The 19,731-nt window shown below is 32.1% G+C and overlaps 1 protein-coding gene across 2 annotated transcripts; it reads right to left on the bottom strand.

Annotated features, from left to right (window-relative positions):
- Positions 1-14,349: 14,349 nt before the first annotated feature.
- LOC110611502 (tudor domain-containing protein 3) lies at positions 14,350-19,472 on the bottom strand. Of its 2 annotated transcripts, XM_043955474.1 has the most exons (7): positions 19,115-19,471; positions 18,783-18,947; positions 18,222-18,468; positions 17,688-17,837; positions 15,440-15,622; positions 14,743-15,011; positions 14,350-14,659 (listed from the first exon to the last, which is right to left on the bottom strand). In XM_043955474.1, the coding sequence occupies exons 1-7, from the start codon at positions 19,379-19,381 to the stop codon at positions 14,426-14,428; spliced, it is 1,515 nt and encodes a 504-aa protein (XP_043811409.1). In that variant the 5' UTR covers positions 19,382-19,471; the 3' UTR covers positions 14,350-14,425. The 2 variants fall into 2 exon arrangements, with proteins under 2 accessions (XP_043811409.1, XP_043811410.1); XM_043955475.1 differs by lacking the exon at positions 18,783-18,947 and having other exon boundaries at positions 19,115-19,472.
- Positions 19,473-19,731: the final 259 nt, after the last annotated feature.

Here is a 19,731-nt window from a genome sequence, read left to right as displayed (position 1 = left end):
CTCACCTCTGGCTGAAGCTCTACTGACTCAGAAGCGACTGACTCACTGCTGGGGTCCTCGGTTCCTCGGGTCCGAACCTACACAGGTGGACTCAAATGAGGGACCAAACATTCATGAACATGATTCTAAAATACTCCCCAAAAACCCCCCTAAAACACCTTAAAACAATCATAGAAATCATGCAAGGGAGGGCTGAACAGGGCACTTTCAGTGGCAGGTTCGGCGGCCGAAAGGCCCTCCAGAGCCGAAAGTCATGCACCTTCGGTGGCACTTTCGGCGGCCGAAGGTTCCCTCCAGAGACGAAACTCATGCATGTTCAGCGGCATCTTCGGCGGCCGAAACTCCCTTCCAGAGCCGAAAGTCTACTTTCGGGGGTAGGGTTCGGCAGCCGATACATGCCTACCAAAGGCAGGTTCGGCTGCCGAACCTGAGTTCTTCCCAAAGGGCAGAAACTCAGCTCAACATGCATAAACGCCTTCCAACTCATTCAATCATGCATTTTCCTATTCTACAACATGCATACTCAAGCACACAAGCTCCTAGGGGCTTCAAACTATCCTAAACCCCATCTACAACACATCAAACATGCATATCCAACATACATTGTTCATAAACGCACAGTAAACCTATAAACTCCACATAAACCTACACATGCATTTCTACCCCAAGAAACTCATAAAACTTACTTAAAACATTAAAGGAACTATGGATCTACTCTTACCTCTTGAAGAATGAGAGGAGAGACGATCCAACTTGAAGATGGGAGAGATCTCAACTCTTTGGTCTCCAAGCTTCCAAAACTCACTCTTTTGTTCAAATATCTTCAAATCAACATAAAGCTTGTTAAAACATGAAAGATCGAAGGAAAAACATCTAAAATGAACCATGGGAGAGCAAGAACTCACCGTGGCCGAAAATGGGGAGAAAACTCGCCCGTTTCGGCCATGGAGCTCTTATATAGGGACTGGCAGACCACCTTTCGGCAGCCTAAAGTGCCTCCAAAAATCATGCAAGTTCGGCAGCTGAACATGAGGTTCGGCGGCCGAACCTTTGAAACTTTCGGTAGCCTAACTTGTCCCCTTAAACCATCCCACTTTCGGCGGCCGAACCTGGAAATGTCTCCTTAGTCTTTTTCTTTTAAAACTCAATTTCCTTTTTGCTTAAAACCATAAGATACATTAAAACATTTTATGAAAACATGGTTTTACCCTTCTAGAGGTTTCCGACATCCGAGATTCCACCGAATGGTAGGAATTCCGATACCGGAGTCTAGCCGGGTATTACACCCAAAATGTGATAAATCATCTAATGAAGCATTGTTAATGGACACAACAAGAACCTGAGCATCCGATTCGAAAAGAACTCAATCCCATCCGCACTCTTTAATCCAGCTCAACGCCTCTCGAAAAGCCATTGCCTCAGCACACTTAACCTCCATCTGACTGCAAAAACAGCCTGCTTTAGCCGCCATAAATCTACCATTAGCATCTCGGACTACACAGCCGAAGCCTAGTGAACTTCGTTGTGATTTAAAGAGGCATCAATATTAACCTTAATCCAACCCTACGGTGGAGGAGACCAGACAGTCAAAGCCGACACAACATTGGTGCAGCTGGTAGAATCAGAGCAGGCCCCCCTCCATTGCTGCAAAAAATTCAGTGCCATGAAGAACACACCACTCGCAGTTCGACCCTGAGCTTTCCAAACAACATTATTTCTGTTATGCCACAAAGCCCAACATATCATTAGAATAAGGGAAGCATTCTCCGTAGAAGCAGTAAGGATTATATATTAAATTTATATAAATATAATTATAAAAATTATATTAATATTAATTATTTAATTTATTTGTAATATAATATTATATTCTTCATTTTATTTTATTAATTTATAAAAATTATATTAATACTATTATAAATATTAATTATTTTAATTTATTTGTAATATAATATTATATCTTTCATATTTATCATTCTATTTTATTCAAATATTATAATTAATTTATAAATATTTAATATAAATATTTATGAATCGTACAAATTATAAAAAATAAAATGAAAAAATACATATAGATACGTAGGAATCATGGAATGTAATAAAAATAAGGTGGTGGCATACAACTATCATGTATCCACATAGTATATTGTGCTCCACTATCTTGTGGAACATTAGGTCCTGCTAATGACTATCTAACCTCACCAAATTGTCGATGAGTATAGAATGAAACGGGTGCTAGAATTATGACATTTGCTAGAGTAGTGGTATGTGCATCAACATCAGCTTCTTGGCGTGAGCTACGTCTATGCCTAGGTCTCGTCAGTGGGTCAACAAGCTCGTCATCTGGCATAGGTTGCATCCGAGGAGGAGACTGTGGTGAAGGTATCTCAGTTATTCGTTTTACTTCCTCTATGGCATAGAACATGGTCATTGTCTATTTTTCAATAAGATCTGTGTCAGGATCAGAAAACTGTCGATTTATCAGATGAATATTCTCGATACCGTCCTCCTATTGATAATATTATAATTAAACAATGATATTTTAAATAACTATAAATATATGAAAATATATTGAATAATAAAATAATATCAATGTGCTAATAGTTGCACCACGATGTGATATCCATACTAGATACTCTTCTATATATTCTAAATATTCAGATGACAGTAAAGATGTGTTGTAAAGATTAGTTGGCTACTGTGGTGGATATGGTATTGGTTGTTACATGCCGAATTGGTGCAACACCCTATCTGGTTGATATCATTATACCATGTGGAAGCATATTAAGGGAACCATTGCTTTTCAAATGCCATGGCCTTGCATACAATACAATGGTAATAATGCAAGGAGTTCATCGAAATATGGCTCCCATACCATCTGAAAAAAAAAATTATTACAATAACATAAGAAATGTCCAACTAATCAAAGTACATAAAATATTTTATATAATACCTCTGGATCACCCATTTTGTCAAATTTATAGTATATCTCTATCAAGACATATGTCACAACTTAAGTGATACGTCGTGCATTACTCTACCTGAAATTCATATAAAACAAAACTTAAGAATTTGATATGAATGCGTCATATGCAAGGTAAAATAATGTTATAATAAGCATAAAATACTAACCGACTTTCAAGTGGGGCATCATTGTATGGATTTCGTATATTTATAGATAGTGCTATTGAAGTAAATCGGTCCCATACCTATATTTGGAGAATATGTAAGGCTCCACCTAATTGAGACACTCTCAGATCAGTGGCTTAACAAAGTTTATTATATAACCAAACAAGGCAAGCTGAAACCCAACTATACATGTTGGCTCTATGTAAATTGGCAATAAGAGGTAGAAACATTAGGTTAACCCTACTAGAATTTCTATCTGTGAAAAGGGAACTCTCAATGATTCTTAAAATATATGTATGAGCATGTCTCTAGACCACTTCTTCATCAGCATCATCTGGTAGCTCATTAAAATTTTTGACGAACCAACTTAACGGCAAAGAGCTACTATGCATTATATTAGCGGGAGGTATGAGACCCAAAAGCTCTTGACAATGTATCATCCAATTTGTAATAAAGTTACCAATAACAGCATCTCCATCTATAGGTAGGCCTAAAATAACACCTACGTCCTGGAGAGTAATTGTACACTCTCCCACTGACATCATAAATGTGTGCGTTTCTGGACGCCATCTCTCAATCAATGTTGTTATTAAATGATGATCCAGTGAAAAGAACTCTAATATGTCAGAATCGTGAAATTCAGAAATTCTAAGATATGCCTCAATATGGGGTGGAAATCCTATTTCAAAACAGTCACAGGTCGCCTACAATATAGTGGCTCATTTGTAATTTTCTCATTCCAAGCTGACTGTGATCTATGAGACTATTATTGTATCAATAAAGACTGATCATGAGGGTCCAGGCTTATGTAATCACGGTAATTTTGTCTACTCGTCATATTTGTAAAATAAAATGTGAATAAATAAGTCATAAATTTATAATAAATATCATTAATAAAGTAAGTATTGTGTAGCATTTGCAAATTATAAGAAAAAAAACTCACAAGCAACCTTTGCAAGTACGAGTAACATGTAATGTTAGCATATGCTTCCAAATACGATAGTAACATAATAGTATGCATGCAATTTGTGTATTTATGGGTCATCTTCAGAAAAGTAGTATGTATCAGAAAAGTCACATGCAAGGCCAAAGTACATATCATAATTTTGTATTATGTTTCAGAATAAGTCACATGCAAGGTCTTAGTACATGTCATAATTTTATATTATATTTCAAAACAAGACACATGCAAGCTCATAGTACATGTCATAATTTTGTAGTATCTATCAGAAAAGTCACATGTAAGGTTGAAGTGCATATCATAATTTTATATTTTGTTTCACCTATAAGCTATATGCAAGATCATAGTACATGTCATAATTTTATAGTATGTATCAGAACAGATCTCATGCATAATCATAGTATATGTCATAATTGTAATAGTGAAGAACAGGTAACATGCAACTCTGCAGGAAAGTTAAGTTGCATGTTCAGTAAATAATTCACATGCAATACTTGTGATCTATATTATTTATAAATAAAGAACATTCAACATCCTTGTGTGATTATAGAAGAATGGCTGAAAGTTCATCATTCAATAGAGAGAATCGCATATGGTTGCTTTCAACTTTTAGTGATAACTATAAGAATGAGAAGTATAGAGATCGTAGAGAATATTATGCTAGTTTGATAGGAGAGTGAAGTTTTAGGATTGACAAATCAAATAAACTTGTTACTAATTTGCAAATTTTGGATGCTCCTACTATAAAACATTATTCTCTTAACATAGTAAGGAATAATATAAGAAAATATGAAGAAATTCTATATATAATTCGAAAAGAAAATAATAGATTGTTGCTTCGTCATTTCAGATTTTACATATATAAACTAGTAAAAGAACAAGCAGCTGCGGTGGATCGTGAACTCGCAGAAGCTGAGATAAGAAACATAATGAACAATGCAAATTATGCATTTAATGAAGAAATGTCTGATGAAAAGTAATTGTGCTCCTATGTTATCTACATTTACAATTTAATGTATCTAATGAAGAATAATTGTATTGTTATGTTATTTATTTTGAGGTGTTATAAATGTAATATACTAAAAATTTTCCATAAAAAGAAGACGGCTTCGCATAAGGATCATAATCATTCATGCACCAAAACATTATTTTCAACTCAAATATTTTACAAACTATTATAATATTGTTTTCAATTATTACAATTATCGTCCGACAGTGACACATCAGATTGGTACTCTGGCGCATTTTATAAATTATAAAAAATTTGATAATAATTAATATCAGCATTTGTCTTAAAATTTTCAGCTTTGGAGATAAAATACCACCTGTTTAATCATATTTTAATACGATTGATTTCCTCTTGTATATAATATAATGCAGTACGAAGCTCATTAATATTATTGATTGACATATTAATCGCCTTTTCTTTTGGTACTTTAATAATTTAGTGAAATAGCCTCTTCATTGCAAGTTCTTATACCTACAACTGAACAATTATTATCCGAATATTTTCTTTACCCTCACCCTCCACAACTATTTGACAACTACTTGAATGACCAACATATCTATCTTTTGTTGTGCGCTGACAAAATATCTGTATATAATATAATTGAATCTACTGGCCTAATTGTCGACATATAGTTAAACATCATGTTCACGTTTTCATTATCACTTAGTTGTGCTAATCCATATTTTATAATATCATTATCCAATATCGATTTTCTACAAATAATCTTTGTGATCACATTATCAAGCGTTGACAATTTAATTGCACGAACGATTTTTATCACTAATTCTTTATATTTTAATTTATTTTTTGTACGAAACATTCTAGACTATCCATGTTAGATGTTTCTATAAAAAAATTTTTCCAACAAACATACATATAAATTTAAGATTTTTATTTGTTAAATTTATTTATTTTTAACACATTTTTATCCCTATAAAAAAAATTTTCAACAAAATATATAATATATTTTTTATAAAAATTATTTACAATCCCATTTATATTTCAACCTAATTGTAAATAATAAAAATATATAATAACAATTAATAACATATTATTTTTTTAATAAAAACAAAAAAAAATTCATATAAACACTACATTTTATCAATTTTATCCCAACTCAAAAATTTTCAAATAACATATATACAAAAATTTAAGTCATTTATTTATAAAATTTTTCTATTTTTACCATATTAAATATCCCTATAAAAATTTCTTCCAACAAACATATATATAAATTTAAAGCTTTTATTTATTAAATTTATGTATTTTTGACACATTTTTATCCCTATAAAAAAATTTTCTAATAAAAAATATAATAATTTTTTTATAAAAAATATTTACAATTTATATTTGAATCTAATCATAAATAAAAAAAATATGATGACAATTAATAATATGATATATTTTTTAATAAAGACAAAAAAAATTCATATAAATGTAATTATCTAAATTTTATCAATTTCATCCCAACTCAAAATTTTTTTCAACAACATATGTATATAAAAAATTAAGTTATTTATTGTAAAATTTTTCTATTTTTACCACATTAAATATCTCTATAAAAATTTTTCCAACAAACATATATATAAATTTAAGGCTTTTATTTGTTAAATTTACCTAATTTTAACACATTTTTATCCCTATAAAAATTTTTTCCTACAAAATATATAATATTTTTTATAAAAAATATTTACAATTAATATAACACATAAGTCATTCTTATCATGGGAAAGGGCACAAATAGCATGTGGGCATGGGATTCTTGTTAAATCTCAAACCCTGCATGTGCACACCATTTTATCCAAGAAGACTGTATGTCTATCATTATCATGGTTGATTTTATACCCTTGATCACCATTGAAGATTACAATATATTGACCTGACACTTTCAAATGGCCTTGGTATTCTTTTCATTGCATCTGGACTCTACTCATTAATCCACTTTTCAATTAATCTCCTTCCCAACAATTATATTCATAAACTTGTACTCTTATCTATTTCTACATGCTTATGATAGGTGTAACGACCCATAAACCGAACCGATACCGGCGCTAGAATTCAGATCGACTTAAGGTTGTCGGAGCCCGTAGCAAGCTTACTATACATCCTGTGTACCCGATAAAAATCCCATACATGATCACACAAGACAACATAAACATAAACATTCCATGAACCATGGCTCGACCTATGCATGTATCAAAACTGAAAACATAAAACCTATACTAGAGCCCTTATCAAATGCTTTAGTACGGTTAATATTACATGTCTCAAGCTTGGTTCAAACATAACTCATAATTAAAACTTTTACATAATGATCATGTTAACAGGGATTACAAAGGTAAAGAAAACTAGGGCCAAGCACAATTCTAATCCATTAAAATTTACATGTCCATACTATACTATTACATTTATCTATACCAACTACTAAGCCGACTTCCCGAGCTATCTTCGACCCTGCAAACCTGGGATTAGGGGAAAGGGATAAGCTACAAGAGCCTAGTAAGCAGAACATAAAAACAGTGTAATAAACATATGCTCGTATGAAAGTGTCACAATACAAACAATTCACATCAAGATGGACTTGTCATCAGTAACCCTCTACATATTCCAATGTGTCCGGCCCTCGACGGAGCTCCTCAGGACTTTCACTTAAACATAACATAACATATCCAAAATGCCAAAGGCATAAAATGGGCCTCACCTGGACTTCCGCATTGTATTATATCATATCATATCATCTCAAGGGCTAGTGGGTCATCCAATGTCCATCCACATCAACAGTAAATTATGCAATGCATCATATTCGTGAATTCTAATGCAAACATCATAATACATAAACATGGCATTCGTGATGCATGAACATGCTTAAAAGTTTGATTACTTTAAAACAATAGTTTAGTTCAGTTCTACTCACCTCTGGCTGACGCTCGCCTAACAATGTCGCAGTTAACTCACTGAAGGCCTCTACGGTCTCCCAGGTCCGATCCTACATAGATGGACTTAGATGAGGGACCAAACATAACTATTACATGACTCTAAACAACTCCCCAAAAACCCCCTTAAACATGCCAAAACATGCATATAAAACAAGTAAAGGAAGGCTGGGCAGGGGACTTTCGGCGGTAGGTTCGGCGGCCAAAGGTCCTCCACAAATCCGAAAGTCAGGGACTTTCGGAGGCAGATTCGGCGGCCTAAGCCCTTCATAGATTCGAAAGTCAGGGACTTTCATGAGCGGGTTCGGCGGTCGAAACCCCTTCACAGATCCGAAAGTCCATGCTTTCAAGGACAAATTAGGCGGCCAAAAGGCTGCCTTCACCAGCAGGTTCGGCGGCCGAACCTGGGTTCTCCAGCAAGGCAGAACCCGATTCTGCCCTATGAACTCAGCCACCAAAACTCTCAAATCCTCACACCCAACTCCTCAAAACATGCATACACACTCATCAAGCATAAAGGGCATAAAAACTAGCTTAAACCCCAACAAACAATAATAAAAATATCATAAAAGCAAACATTCATTAACAACCCAACTCAAACCTTAAAACTTTAGATCTAACCATTTCATGCATTTTTAACCCTTTACACCTTCTTAAAACTTGATTAAGACATAAGAAAAACAAGGATCTAGGCTTATCTCTTGGAGATCTAAGGGTAGCAGCAACCCAACTTGGAGATGAGAGAAAAACGATCTCCGGAGGTCTCCAAGGTTTAAAAACTTATATTCAACTCAAATCTTCAAAAACAAGGCAAAACTCATGAATTTCTTAGGAGATTTGAAGGAAAAACAATAAAAATCACAATGGGAGGGCATGGACCTACCTCTGCCCGAAAATGGAGAGAAAGCTCTCCCATTTTTGGGCTGAAGGCCTCTTGTAGGTGGTTGGATAAACCACCTTCGGGAGCCGAATGGGGAGGTCCCGCGGCGGCACCACCTTTAGCGGTCGAACCTAGTTTTTCCCCTCCAAAACTATTTTATTCAAAACTCTTTTCTTTCTTTCTTAAAACCTCAAAATTTTCAAAATTCATTTATTAAAAACCTTATTTTACCCTTCCTAAGGAGATTCCAACTTCGAGATTCTAGGTTCCAACGGAGATTCCGTCAGAAGATTGAAATTTTGACGCTGGAGTCTAACCGGGTATTACAATAGGCTTGTCCCTTACTTCTCTTATCCATGAATTAGATCTCTTAGAAACTTTATTGTCAACCATGTTACTTTTGCACCTGCTACTTCAGTAAGCTCTAACCCAATTATAAACAGGATAGCGAAGTAGGTCTTCAACAGCTTGTTTCGTCTTCAACAGCTTGTTTCCCATGCATGGCTAGTCTCTTGAGATTATCTTTAAATTCTTCTTCATATATACTCCATGCACAAGAAAGGAAAATTTTTTTTCTTAAGTTCACCACCCCTCCATTTATTGCTCCAATTAGCATAGATGTGTCTTTCACAACATCTATGCTCAGCTTCAAGCAGAACATCTTAAATGGCAGTAATAAGACCCTGAATTATGAATAAATATATCACAAAGCACAACCAATATATTACAATAATATAACTAAAAAAAATCATATTATGAAGTTTACATACCTTTTGCATATCAGATGCAATTGTTATGCCTCTACCATCTTTCAAGTCTAGTTGCAAAGATAACCATTTTGTGAACCATTTCTAGTTTTGTTTATCTTTTTTTTCATGCATACTGCCCATGTTACAGGAAACATGTGATTGTTTCCATCTTTCCCAACTGCACAAAAGACTTGTCCCTTGTATATCCACTTAAAGAATAACCCATCCAACCCAATTATGGGCCTGCATCTATATAGCCAACCCATTTTACATGCATCTTATGTAGACAAACATCTTCTCAAATACTCTCTTTTCTTCCCTTAAACCCTCCTCACTCAGCTCAACTTTGCATACTAAATTAAGATTGCTTCTCTCTATTTCAGCTGCATATGCTTCAATGCAAGCATATTAGCTTTAAAATTTCCATCCATTTCTCTAAGTAGTAACCTCTTTGCTCTTTTGCAGTTGAAAAAGGTAACATAAACTTTTAATTCTTCCTTCACAAATTGTTTAATTTCTCTAATTTTGATGTCAAACCTCTGATAAATTCTTCTCTTAAAGTAGTTGGCAATAAATTTTCTAATGACCATGGAATTCTTAAATACTCTGTAACACTTATTAGTAGAATTGAGGATCTTAATGACAAGTAGATCATCTTTATAGAAGACCTGCTGACATATATGAGAAAAGGGCAATTCTCTTGACACCTTGCCCTCAATTTGTTAGGTATTTTAACTCCCCTAACTATGGAATACTTTGTAATTGCATCCCTGAACTCAACAACATCAGAAAACTTTATGCCTAAACTAAATGTAGGTATCTCAGCCTATTTGTCATACCTATCTCTTCTACTTTTCCTCCTAAGAATCTCCTGAATATCATCCTCACCTGATTCATTAATACCATCAAATGAACCAGGGTCATCGGAAGATAAGTACTCACTTTCATTGCTATTACTTTGGTCACGCTCTTCTGTCTCTATATGATTTTCCACATCATCAATAATTTCCTCTCCAATTGAAACATCACATTCACTTTCACTTTCACTTTCATTTTCATTTTCACTTTCACTATCTTGTCCTACATGACCCACTCTAATTCCATGTCCTAAAGGATCATGAGTAAAAGCAGGCACATCCTCTCCCAATTCCCCAAAGTCAGCATCCAACCCCTCAAGATCATCATTAAATACAAACCCAATATCTAGTAGATCATCATTGTTAACGGGGCTGATTTGTGTTCCTACTCCTTTATCATGAAAAAATGCTTTATATATATTATCCAACCCTTATCCAACCCTTCTCCATCTACATCAACATTTACATTACTTACACTTAGTCCAAGGTCTACACTGTTAATGATATTACTTAGAGTAGAAAAGGACTCACAAAGGGATGGAACATTAATCTCATGCTCCCCATATATATGAAACTCCTTAATTTTACCACAATAGCAATACAATTTTATGAGAGAACTGTCATCAACTATTATAAACAAACCCTTCTTAAGACTCTTGAAAGGCTATGCTTAGGGACATTTTTGTATTTTAACTCATTTTTAAAAGACATCCTTAATGTCCCAGTAACCTATAAACTCAATATCATGTCCCCACCCTCATAATTCAATTCACCATTCTTTTCAACAAAAGTGCCCTCATGATAAAACATTATATCCATTATAGTCGTCATCCTCTACAATAACAAAATGTCTCACATTTACACTATAAAAAAGGAAAAAAATCAATACATTGTGCAAAGTATTGCATTAAAGTAAGATATTCAAAACAAACATTTACACACACATATATATATGGGTTTAAAATAGGCTATGGAGAGATTAACAAATAGTATATTTAAATTCATGCACTTATATCAAGTGGCACATCTAAACTTGTATATTTGTGCCAAATAGCTAACTTAATATATTTTATTTTTATTTTTAAGTTATATTTTTATATTTAATAATGTTACTAGTTAATATGTCCATAATAAATGCAATTTATTATCTTTATTATTGTAATTTGTATATGACTTTTAAATTTTTTACCAGACTTTTTAATTTTTTATAACTTTTTTAATATAATATATTAATTTATAATTAAAAAAATCTAAAACTAAAAACTAAAAAATATATTTATAAAAAATTAATACATATCTATCTTTCTAACCATAAAATGTGAGAAATTATATATTTAAACTTGTAATACGGCTTTTTAATTATATTTCTATCATTAGTAAATGATAAATTTATATATATAAGTGACACAATTAACTCTACATATTTATGACATCTGACGTAAATATATTTATAATTTTTTATATATTTATAATTTTATTTCTACATAAAATAAAAATTAATAATTAATGTATAGATAATAAATACAATTTATTTTTTAATGACTATTAATTTATGATATTTTGATTTTTTATTATTTTTTCATATAATAAATATAATTTTATTATATTTATTGTTACTATTATATGATCTTTTGATGCATGCTACTTTTTAATATGTTATATTATTAATATTACAATAAAAATTTTATTGTATTTTTATTATTAAAAAATTTTATTATATTTTTTATTTTAATAATAAATAAAATGTTAAAAATATATTTATAAAAATTGAGTAAATATCATATAAAAAGATGTTGGGATAATAAAAAAAAATCATTTTTACTCTATAGCAATAATTTTATAACAAAAGATCATATAAAAAAATTTTACTATCTCACAGTATTGGTGTTTATTTATTTGATAATTTTATAAAATCATAACTAATATAATTTAATTATAAATACTCTATATAATGTTAATAATTATATAGAATAAATATATACAATTGATTAAAATTATTATAAAAAATATTAAATGTGATAAAAATATAAAATAATTAAAGAATTAATAGAACTAATCCTATAAAATATTTTCAAACTAAAGTTTATCCAATTCAAATAACTATAAAAAGTTAATAAATATAAACAATTAAAATATAATAAAAAGTAAAATGGTAATTTTAATGCTCTAAATCAAGTATTACAAATATTAAATAATCAAGTTATTAAACTTAAATTACTATAATTTATTATATTAACGATTATAATAATTTTAGTTTCTTCACTTTTCACAAAAATATAATATTCATTATCCGTTCTACATAAAACACATTAGCACAATATTTATTCCATATATTTTTTCACACAATTCTCTCTTTTCCATTTTTAAAATGGTTCGTATTTTAAAATTTTTTTTTAATTCTCGACAGCCAACTCAATCCTGTTGACTAAATTAAAATTGGATGACTAGTCATTTAAATGTTTTGAAGAGATTATTCTATTTTTTTCAATAGTAAAATATATTTATATTATGGTTGTCGTAAAATTATTCGTACTATTACAAAATAGTATTTACTTAATATAATTAATATATTAGATTTTACAACTTAATAATAGATATACCTTGAAGAGTATTGCGATAAAACAGATGATTCTCCTCTGCTACCGCCACAGTCATCCACCACTTAGAACTTAGCAAACTTTATTTTTTTAAAAATATAGTTAGTTGAATAGAATTTATTATTGTATATTAATAATATATAATCATCAATATTAAAATCTTTAATTTGTTTTATTGCAATCGAGTTTGTTGGTAAATTGATTACTATTTCGAATTTAAAATTTTAGAGAAAATATTTTATTTTTCTTTGAAGTAAAGTGAATTTATAAAAAAAAAATATTATTTTATAAAATAATAACATATAATTTTAATATAAAAGATTTTAATATTCACACAACACGTGGACAAACGACTAGTTAATAAACTTGTAAGACAAACATGAACCACATTATAAGTTCCAAAAATTTATTTTCCATACACTTTTCTCAATACCAAAAAATACTCATAAAACTACATAAATGACTCATTAACACTTGCATATAACTTCAAATCATAACTTACAATCTCCTGACGGGTTCACATTTATAAGATGGACCTGAGTTGCTATGATGGAGAGAAATTTCAGCAGAGAGATTTGAGATTTAGAGATTTAAGAAATTTATTTTTATAATACTTTCATTTTATCTACTTTAGCGGAGATTAATGGGTGCTCAATGAAGACAGAAGCATAAGGGAAACTACCGTTGATAAGTATTTTTAAATTTCAAAAGATTTGAGATGGCCTAAAACTTTGACATGGATTAAATGACTTTTTTTTTTTTATAGGAATCTAAAATGGACATATACCTTTAATAAATTATTGCTTTTATAAAAAATTAAAATGTGATTACTAGAAATATTACTTAAAATAATAATTTATACAAAAGAGCTCGATACCTCAATATTATTATATTTAAGATTTCATATTGATGCTTATCAAATAAAAGATCCGAAGTAGCAAACCCTTCGCCAAAAAAAAAAAAAACTTGTTGCAGTTATTGCACTTAAAAAATTTTTTATGTTTTTCAAAATATAAAACCATATGAATAATGGAAAAAACTATGAAAGAAAGATCAATTATTCACGTAACTCACCTAATACTAAATGTCCTAAAGGTTAGGAGAGCCTGTAAACCAGTACCTAGTTAACTTGTTGGATAAAGCCTATTTTGTTAGTTAAAAACCAAGAGAAGTTAGTAGATGTAAAATCCATGAAAACCTGTAACTGTGGTATCAAGTTACTGATCACAAGGTAATGGAAACCAACTCATGTATTCTATTTTTCATTGAATCCCCCAAGAGGCAAATGCAACTACGCCAAAGAGAAAGATTCTTCAGCCAGAAAAATTTGAAGGACCCAAATGGGGAATACAGATAACAAACAAGAGTATACTAGATTTAATGAGATCTTCCTCTCCCTCTCCCTCTCCCTCTCCCTCTCCCTTTCCCCTTCCCTTTCCCCGCCCTCCACCTCCATGTTCCATTCCACGAACTCTATCAGCATCTCCTCCATAATTAAACATGCTCATCCTAATGTCAGTCTCCACACGATGCATTCCCATTTGTACCTGAAAAAAGAAGGGAGTCATGTCAAAATAAGAATCCCAATAACATCAAAACTACTAACACTAGAAAATGCAAGGATGCCAACATGAGAATCTTCCACATCAAGTTGGTTTTGAAGCTGCCATGCAATTTCCTCATCAGCACTCGTATCTGGAATGTCATTTTTCATTGTATGATTAGCCCCAATTTTCCGATTTTCCCATTCATCTAAAGTGAAAAACTGAAGCTCTTCTTGTTTGCCCTTCCCTTTATGTTTCCAACCTCTAGGACGCCTATCACCTTGATTTGAGCTATTCATTTTCTGGAGGAGTTTATGGGCTGCAGCTTGATTTTGGACAGGTGCAGATTCAGCTACTGCAAAAAATATAGACATGATATTAATATAAGAAACAAAATTAAAGCAGAAGAAATATCTAAAAATGAAAAAGGAGAGAATTTGAACAAGAAGCCCTTTGATGATGAATAAATTTACTTCCACTGCACAAAAATTTCTATCAGCATTGCCAAAATTTTAAACGCAATAATGCAATTCCAAATTTTCACTGGTCTGTGTCTATCAGAGGACATGGAGTTCCCACTGTTGTCTGTCCTCAACCCCACATCTTTTTCCCTCTTTTACGCTACAAATTACACAATGCATTCCTCTGTTAAGAGAAGGTCATGTGCTTGGATTATGAGAATGAAATGCACCATGAAATTGCCAGACACACCATAGCATCATAAGACAACATTTGAAAATAATAATAATAATAAACTGTAAATACAAAACCATGAGCTCACACCTTCCTTTATTCTCTCTTCAGATTTAAGTGGCTTCTGTTCAATACTTTGTGCAAGGGAGGCATCTGTCACCTTATCATCAAGGTTATCTGCATTCTGCTGAGAATCTATCAGCCTAATTTCAGTATTTAAAGCAGTTTCCACAGTGGTAGGCTCACTGCTCTTGGAGGTAGACTCAGAATAATCTGCAAGCAAGAAATGAGAAATTTTATTCCAATCCAAATTATCCAAAAAATAAAAACATGTAGTGCACGCAATGTATGTGTTACGGTCCCAAGTAGTGGATCGCATCACGGAGTAATAGTTGGGAAATGAGCTCGTTAGATGGAGCTCTTAACACTTCAAACTCGTTAACAAGAGAGTCTTAAATCTCATAATTTTAAAATAAATTCTGCTTGCTTTATTGAATAAAAATAAAGCTCTTATAAGGTGAAGGTTCATACAATCATAGTACTTCTGATTAGGGTAGAAGTCTAATACAAGCAATTATTAAATAAGAATAACTCCAAAGATTAGATAATAGATAATAACAAATAAAATACTAGAGATAAATAAGATAGTAAAGATAAGATAATAAATAAATATAATATGTTTGTTATAGATTAATTTATTTGTTATCCATAACATCCTCCTGTAAAAAGAGATATGCAGTCTGGAAATAATTAATAGACTCCCATGTAATTTCAGATTCAGAACAACCTTGCCAACTAACTAATACTTTTCAAACTCTAGTGTCTAGACCAAATGCAACAACTCTATGTCACTTTTCATCACACGATGAAAAGTCAACTTTGACTTTGTGAGGCATCACGGGTATCTCTAACCTCTCATTCATTTGTTGACCAAAATTTTGCCGACTACTATTCGATTTATATAAACTATATAAATAAATAAATTGTACTTTGAGCTATTAGTTTACTCGATCTATAAAGATTGTGTTGGTTTTTCTTATTTTAAACTATATGTTGTTTAACTTAAATAATATATATTTGATAAATTTATATTTATTATGCATTTGTATATATTGTTCTAATTAAATATAATCAATATCATTTTATTTTATGAACTTTGCAAATTCTTTTTGAAAAATTTGCATAGCGCTAGGCCATTGCCGTTACGTTACAGCCGTTACAAGTCTGTTTTCGTTACTCGCGACTGTGTCCGCGAACGCGTCTGCAACCGCGATTTAAGACCATGATCTGTTATCCATAACAGTATGACACTTGTCCTCAAAGGAGAGCTGCCATTAACTAGTGCTTGCCTCACATAAGTAAGGTCCTGGGATGGTCATCCAAATACAGTCATAATCTTCAGCATCTATAGTCATGAAGCAAAAGACAAATTTGGAGCACTTGACGGTTAACCCTATTTGACCCACATACCATATGTTCATGTACATGGCCACAGGCATTTATACAAAATCTTGCCCATGCACCAGGTTATCATGACAGAATGACAAGCTCATCATAAAAATAAAGAGCAATCTTCTTTTTATTTTTAAAGCTTTTTAAGGAAAATGCTTATTTTCTTTCACAATAATTGCAAAAATCTATATTGCACTTAGGGCTAGTGTATTGAGAATTTAAAGAAACAGTATTATTGCAACTGAGGCAGGGAAACTACAGCAGACAAGGGGCATGCATTAAGCTTCACTTCAAAAGACTGAAATAATCAAGCCAGTTAGATATTTCTTTAGAATTTGAAATGATTGAATGGATACCTGGCAGGAATTTGTGGACACTCAGAGCAAGTTTCTATTGTAGAAGCATTTTTTTTTATTTATTAAGATTAGAGGAACCATAGATAATACACAAAATCTTGGAATGTAAACCTGCAAGATCTCTAACATAATAATTTTGTAGTAGAATAACACGACAAAATTTCTGCTAAGGGCAAAGAGTTGATGTACAATGAAAGCATTGCCCTGTGATCACTCTAGATTTTCAATTTCCTGACTTGAAAAGCAAAAATGAAAGAAAGACGGAGAAAAAGAATATCTTGTCAAAAAGAAAATACTCCATGGAACAGCCAAATATTCATAAAGTGAGAAGAAAGAACCTTTTAGACATACTCTCTGTTTCCATTTATGCAACACCATACAAACTCTACATAAAACAATATACTACAGCAGGAAGTATAGTTCTTTATGAGTTTGTTTGGATATCTTGCAAAAGACAAAATCATTGCAACTCAATAAATTATGTAATCAAGCAAACAGCCAAAACAATTCACTAATGTAGAGATTGGTACCAATTCTTTTGTCAAGAGTGACAACCTGTGGCTCTAGTACTTTATCCTTCCCCCTATATTTTGGTCCTCCAGAATAGCGATTTGGGTGACTCATACTATGGAGATGGTTTTGAGCAGTAGCTTGACCCTGCACATATCTTGATTGAACCACTGCCAAAAGTACAATTATCAACAATAACATTAGAAAAATACACTTAATATACAAAGTGAATGAAAAAGATTTCCCCATTTTCCCTTGGGATGAACCTATTTGCCCATGGTCCACTGCACTAACATTTTTCATGTGACAAATTCCATCCAAGGAAACTTAGTAACTCCATCTTTTCCACAGACAAACCGAAGTTCATTTCCAAACATGATTTCTCTAGCACAAAATGCTATCCAACCACGTTTTTTGAAGGCAAAATCCCTTGACAGAACTAGAACAAAATCCTAGCAATATATACTACACTACTACAAAACATTAATAATAGATGGCATCCTAGTAGTGTTAAAGCATTAGATGTAATATAACCAAAATTTTGAAACTCTAACCAGCAGGTATGCTTTGCTGAGAAGATGGACGAAATGGTGCCCCAATTTGCAACTTCTCAAATTGAGGAGGACCACCACTATCAGTTTCCTGTGATAATCTCATCAATGAACGGGAAAAACCAGAATATTTTTGGTTCATTTGCCATTCTTCATAAAGTGATGGAACAACACCTCCCATTAGGGTAATAACTTTCGGGTTCAAGCATAATATACCACTATGTATAGGAATTTTATTTTCCAGCCGAACCTGCACAAAAAGAACTTTCATTTTACTAAAATCTTTGATTTTTGTCGTAAGAAACTACAAATTATGGGTTGAGGGCGACAAGGACGCATGCCTATCGTAGAAGAAAAAACCAAACTTACACAATATTTGATTTATAAAAACATCCTGCCAAGAAAAATAACAAATTACCCCAAACAACCGGATGAATAAATTTAGCATACATAGGTTTACATAAATAGTCCATCTTCCTACAACAATCAATTGGGAAGAGGAATTTAGAGGAAATAAATAAATTTGCAATAACAGAAGCTGCAAGCCTATGAAACTAATAATACCTTGGTACCAGGCACAAGGTCATTAGGAATAGACGGTATATGAGAGTACTCTATTGCAGTTATCTCACTGTGCCCATCAGTGAGACTCAATTTTAAAAGGCGCCGGTGACCTGAATCCGAAACTCCCCCTATGCTACTTACAGATATATCTCTCACAGAAGATACCTCCGGGAAAAAAAACAAACAAAAAACAAAACGCAAAGAACATTCAGATTAAATTTGAAAAGCAGGAGCAGCAAAAAATCATACATGTCCTAACGTACTTTATTTGCAAATACCTAGTAATCAAACTGAGCCCAGGAAAGAGAATTGAATGGAGAAGGAGAAATTACCTGAAGGACTTTCGGGCCTTGAAGATGAGAGGTTTTACGAAAGATATTGGGGTCGGGTAGGGACTTGGCTCCTAAGGACTTAAGGTCCATGTTAAGCAACTCTGATTCAACGGAATTCGTCACTGCAGATGTTTCATGATCATCTGAAAGAGCTGACTGTATCGTGATTATGGCTTCTATTTGATTGATGTCCCCAATACTCCAACCTCTGGTTCGGAGGGTTTCCATCACCGCCTCTGCAGCTTTGCTCAACCGCTCTCTCTCCATTGTTGCTCGCGGCAACCCTGCTTTTGCTCTCGGCGTTTCTGTGTATGAGGAAAGCTTTCAGCCCTTTGGTATGCAATTCAAAAGAATTGAATTATTCATTTCATTTCTGAAAGAATTCAATTGAAAAATAAAATTTAATTGAATTCTTTTATATTAAATAAATTTAAATTAATTTAATTTTTTTATTATTTTTAAATTAAATATAAATATTTATTTTTATAAATAATAATTATTTTTATTACATTCATTAAAAAATTATTATTAATATTTTTATAATATTCAAAGTTTAAATTTTAGATAATTTTTTACCATTATAAATATAAAATTATTTTTTAAATTAATAAAATAAC

This window comes from Manihot esculenta, chromosome 3 (assembly GCF_001659605.2).
Source record: "Manihot esculenta cultivar AM560-2 chromosome 3, M.esculenta_v8, whole genome shotgun sequence".
In the NCBI taxonomy this organism is placed as follows: Eukaryota; Viridiplantae; Streptophyta; class Magnoliopsida; order Malpighiales; family Euphorbiaceae; genus Manihot; species Manihot esculenta.
The sequence above is the reverse complement of the archived record's forward strand: the minus strand, read 5'-3'. Positions and strand labels throughout refer to the sequence as shown.

What these genes read in the sequence shown, in the direction of transcription:
- LOC110611502 (XM_043955474.1), bottom strand. Translation starts at nt 19,381, where the DNA reads ATGGAGAGAGAGCGGTTGAGCAAAGCTGCAGAGGCGGTGATGGAAACC. An exon ending in TCAGCAAAGCATACCTGCTG is followed by an intron (nt 17,838 to 18,221) that starts GTTAGAGTTTCA and finishes TACTTTTGGCAG; the next exon opens with TGGTTCAATCAAGATATGTG. An exon ending in CACTCTTGACAAAAGAATTG is followed by an intron (nt 15,623 to 17,687) that starts GTACCAATCTCT and finishes TCTTGCTTGCAG; the next exon opens with ATTATTCTGAGTCTACCTCC.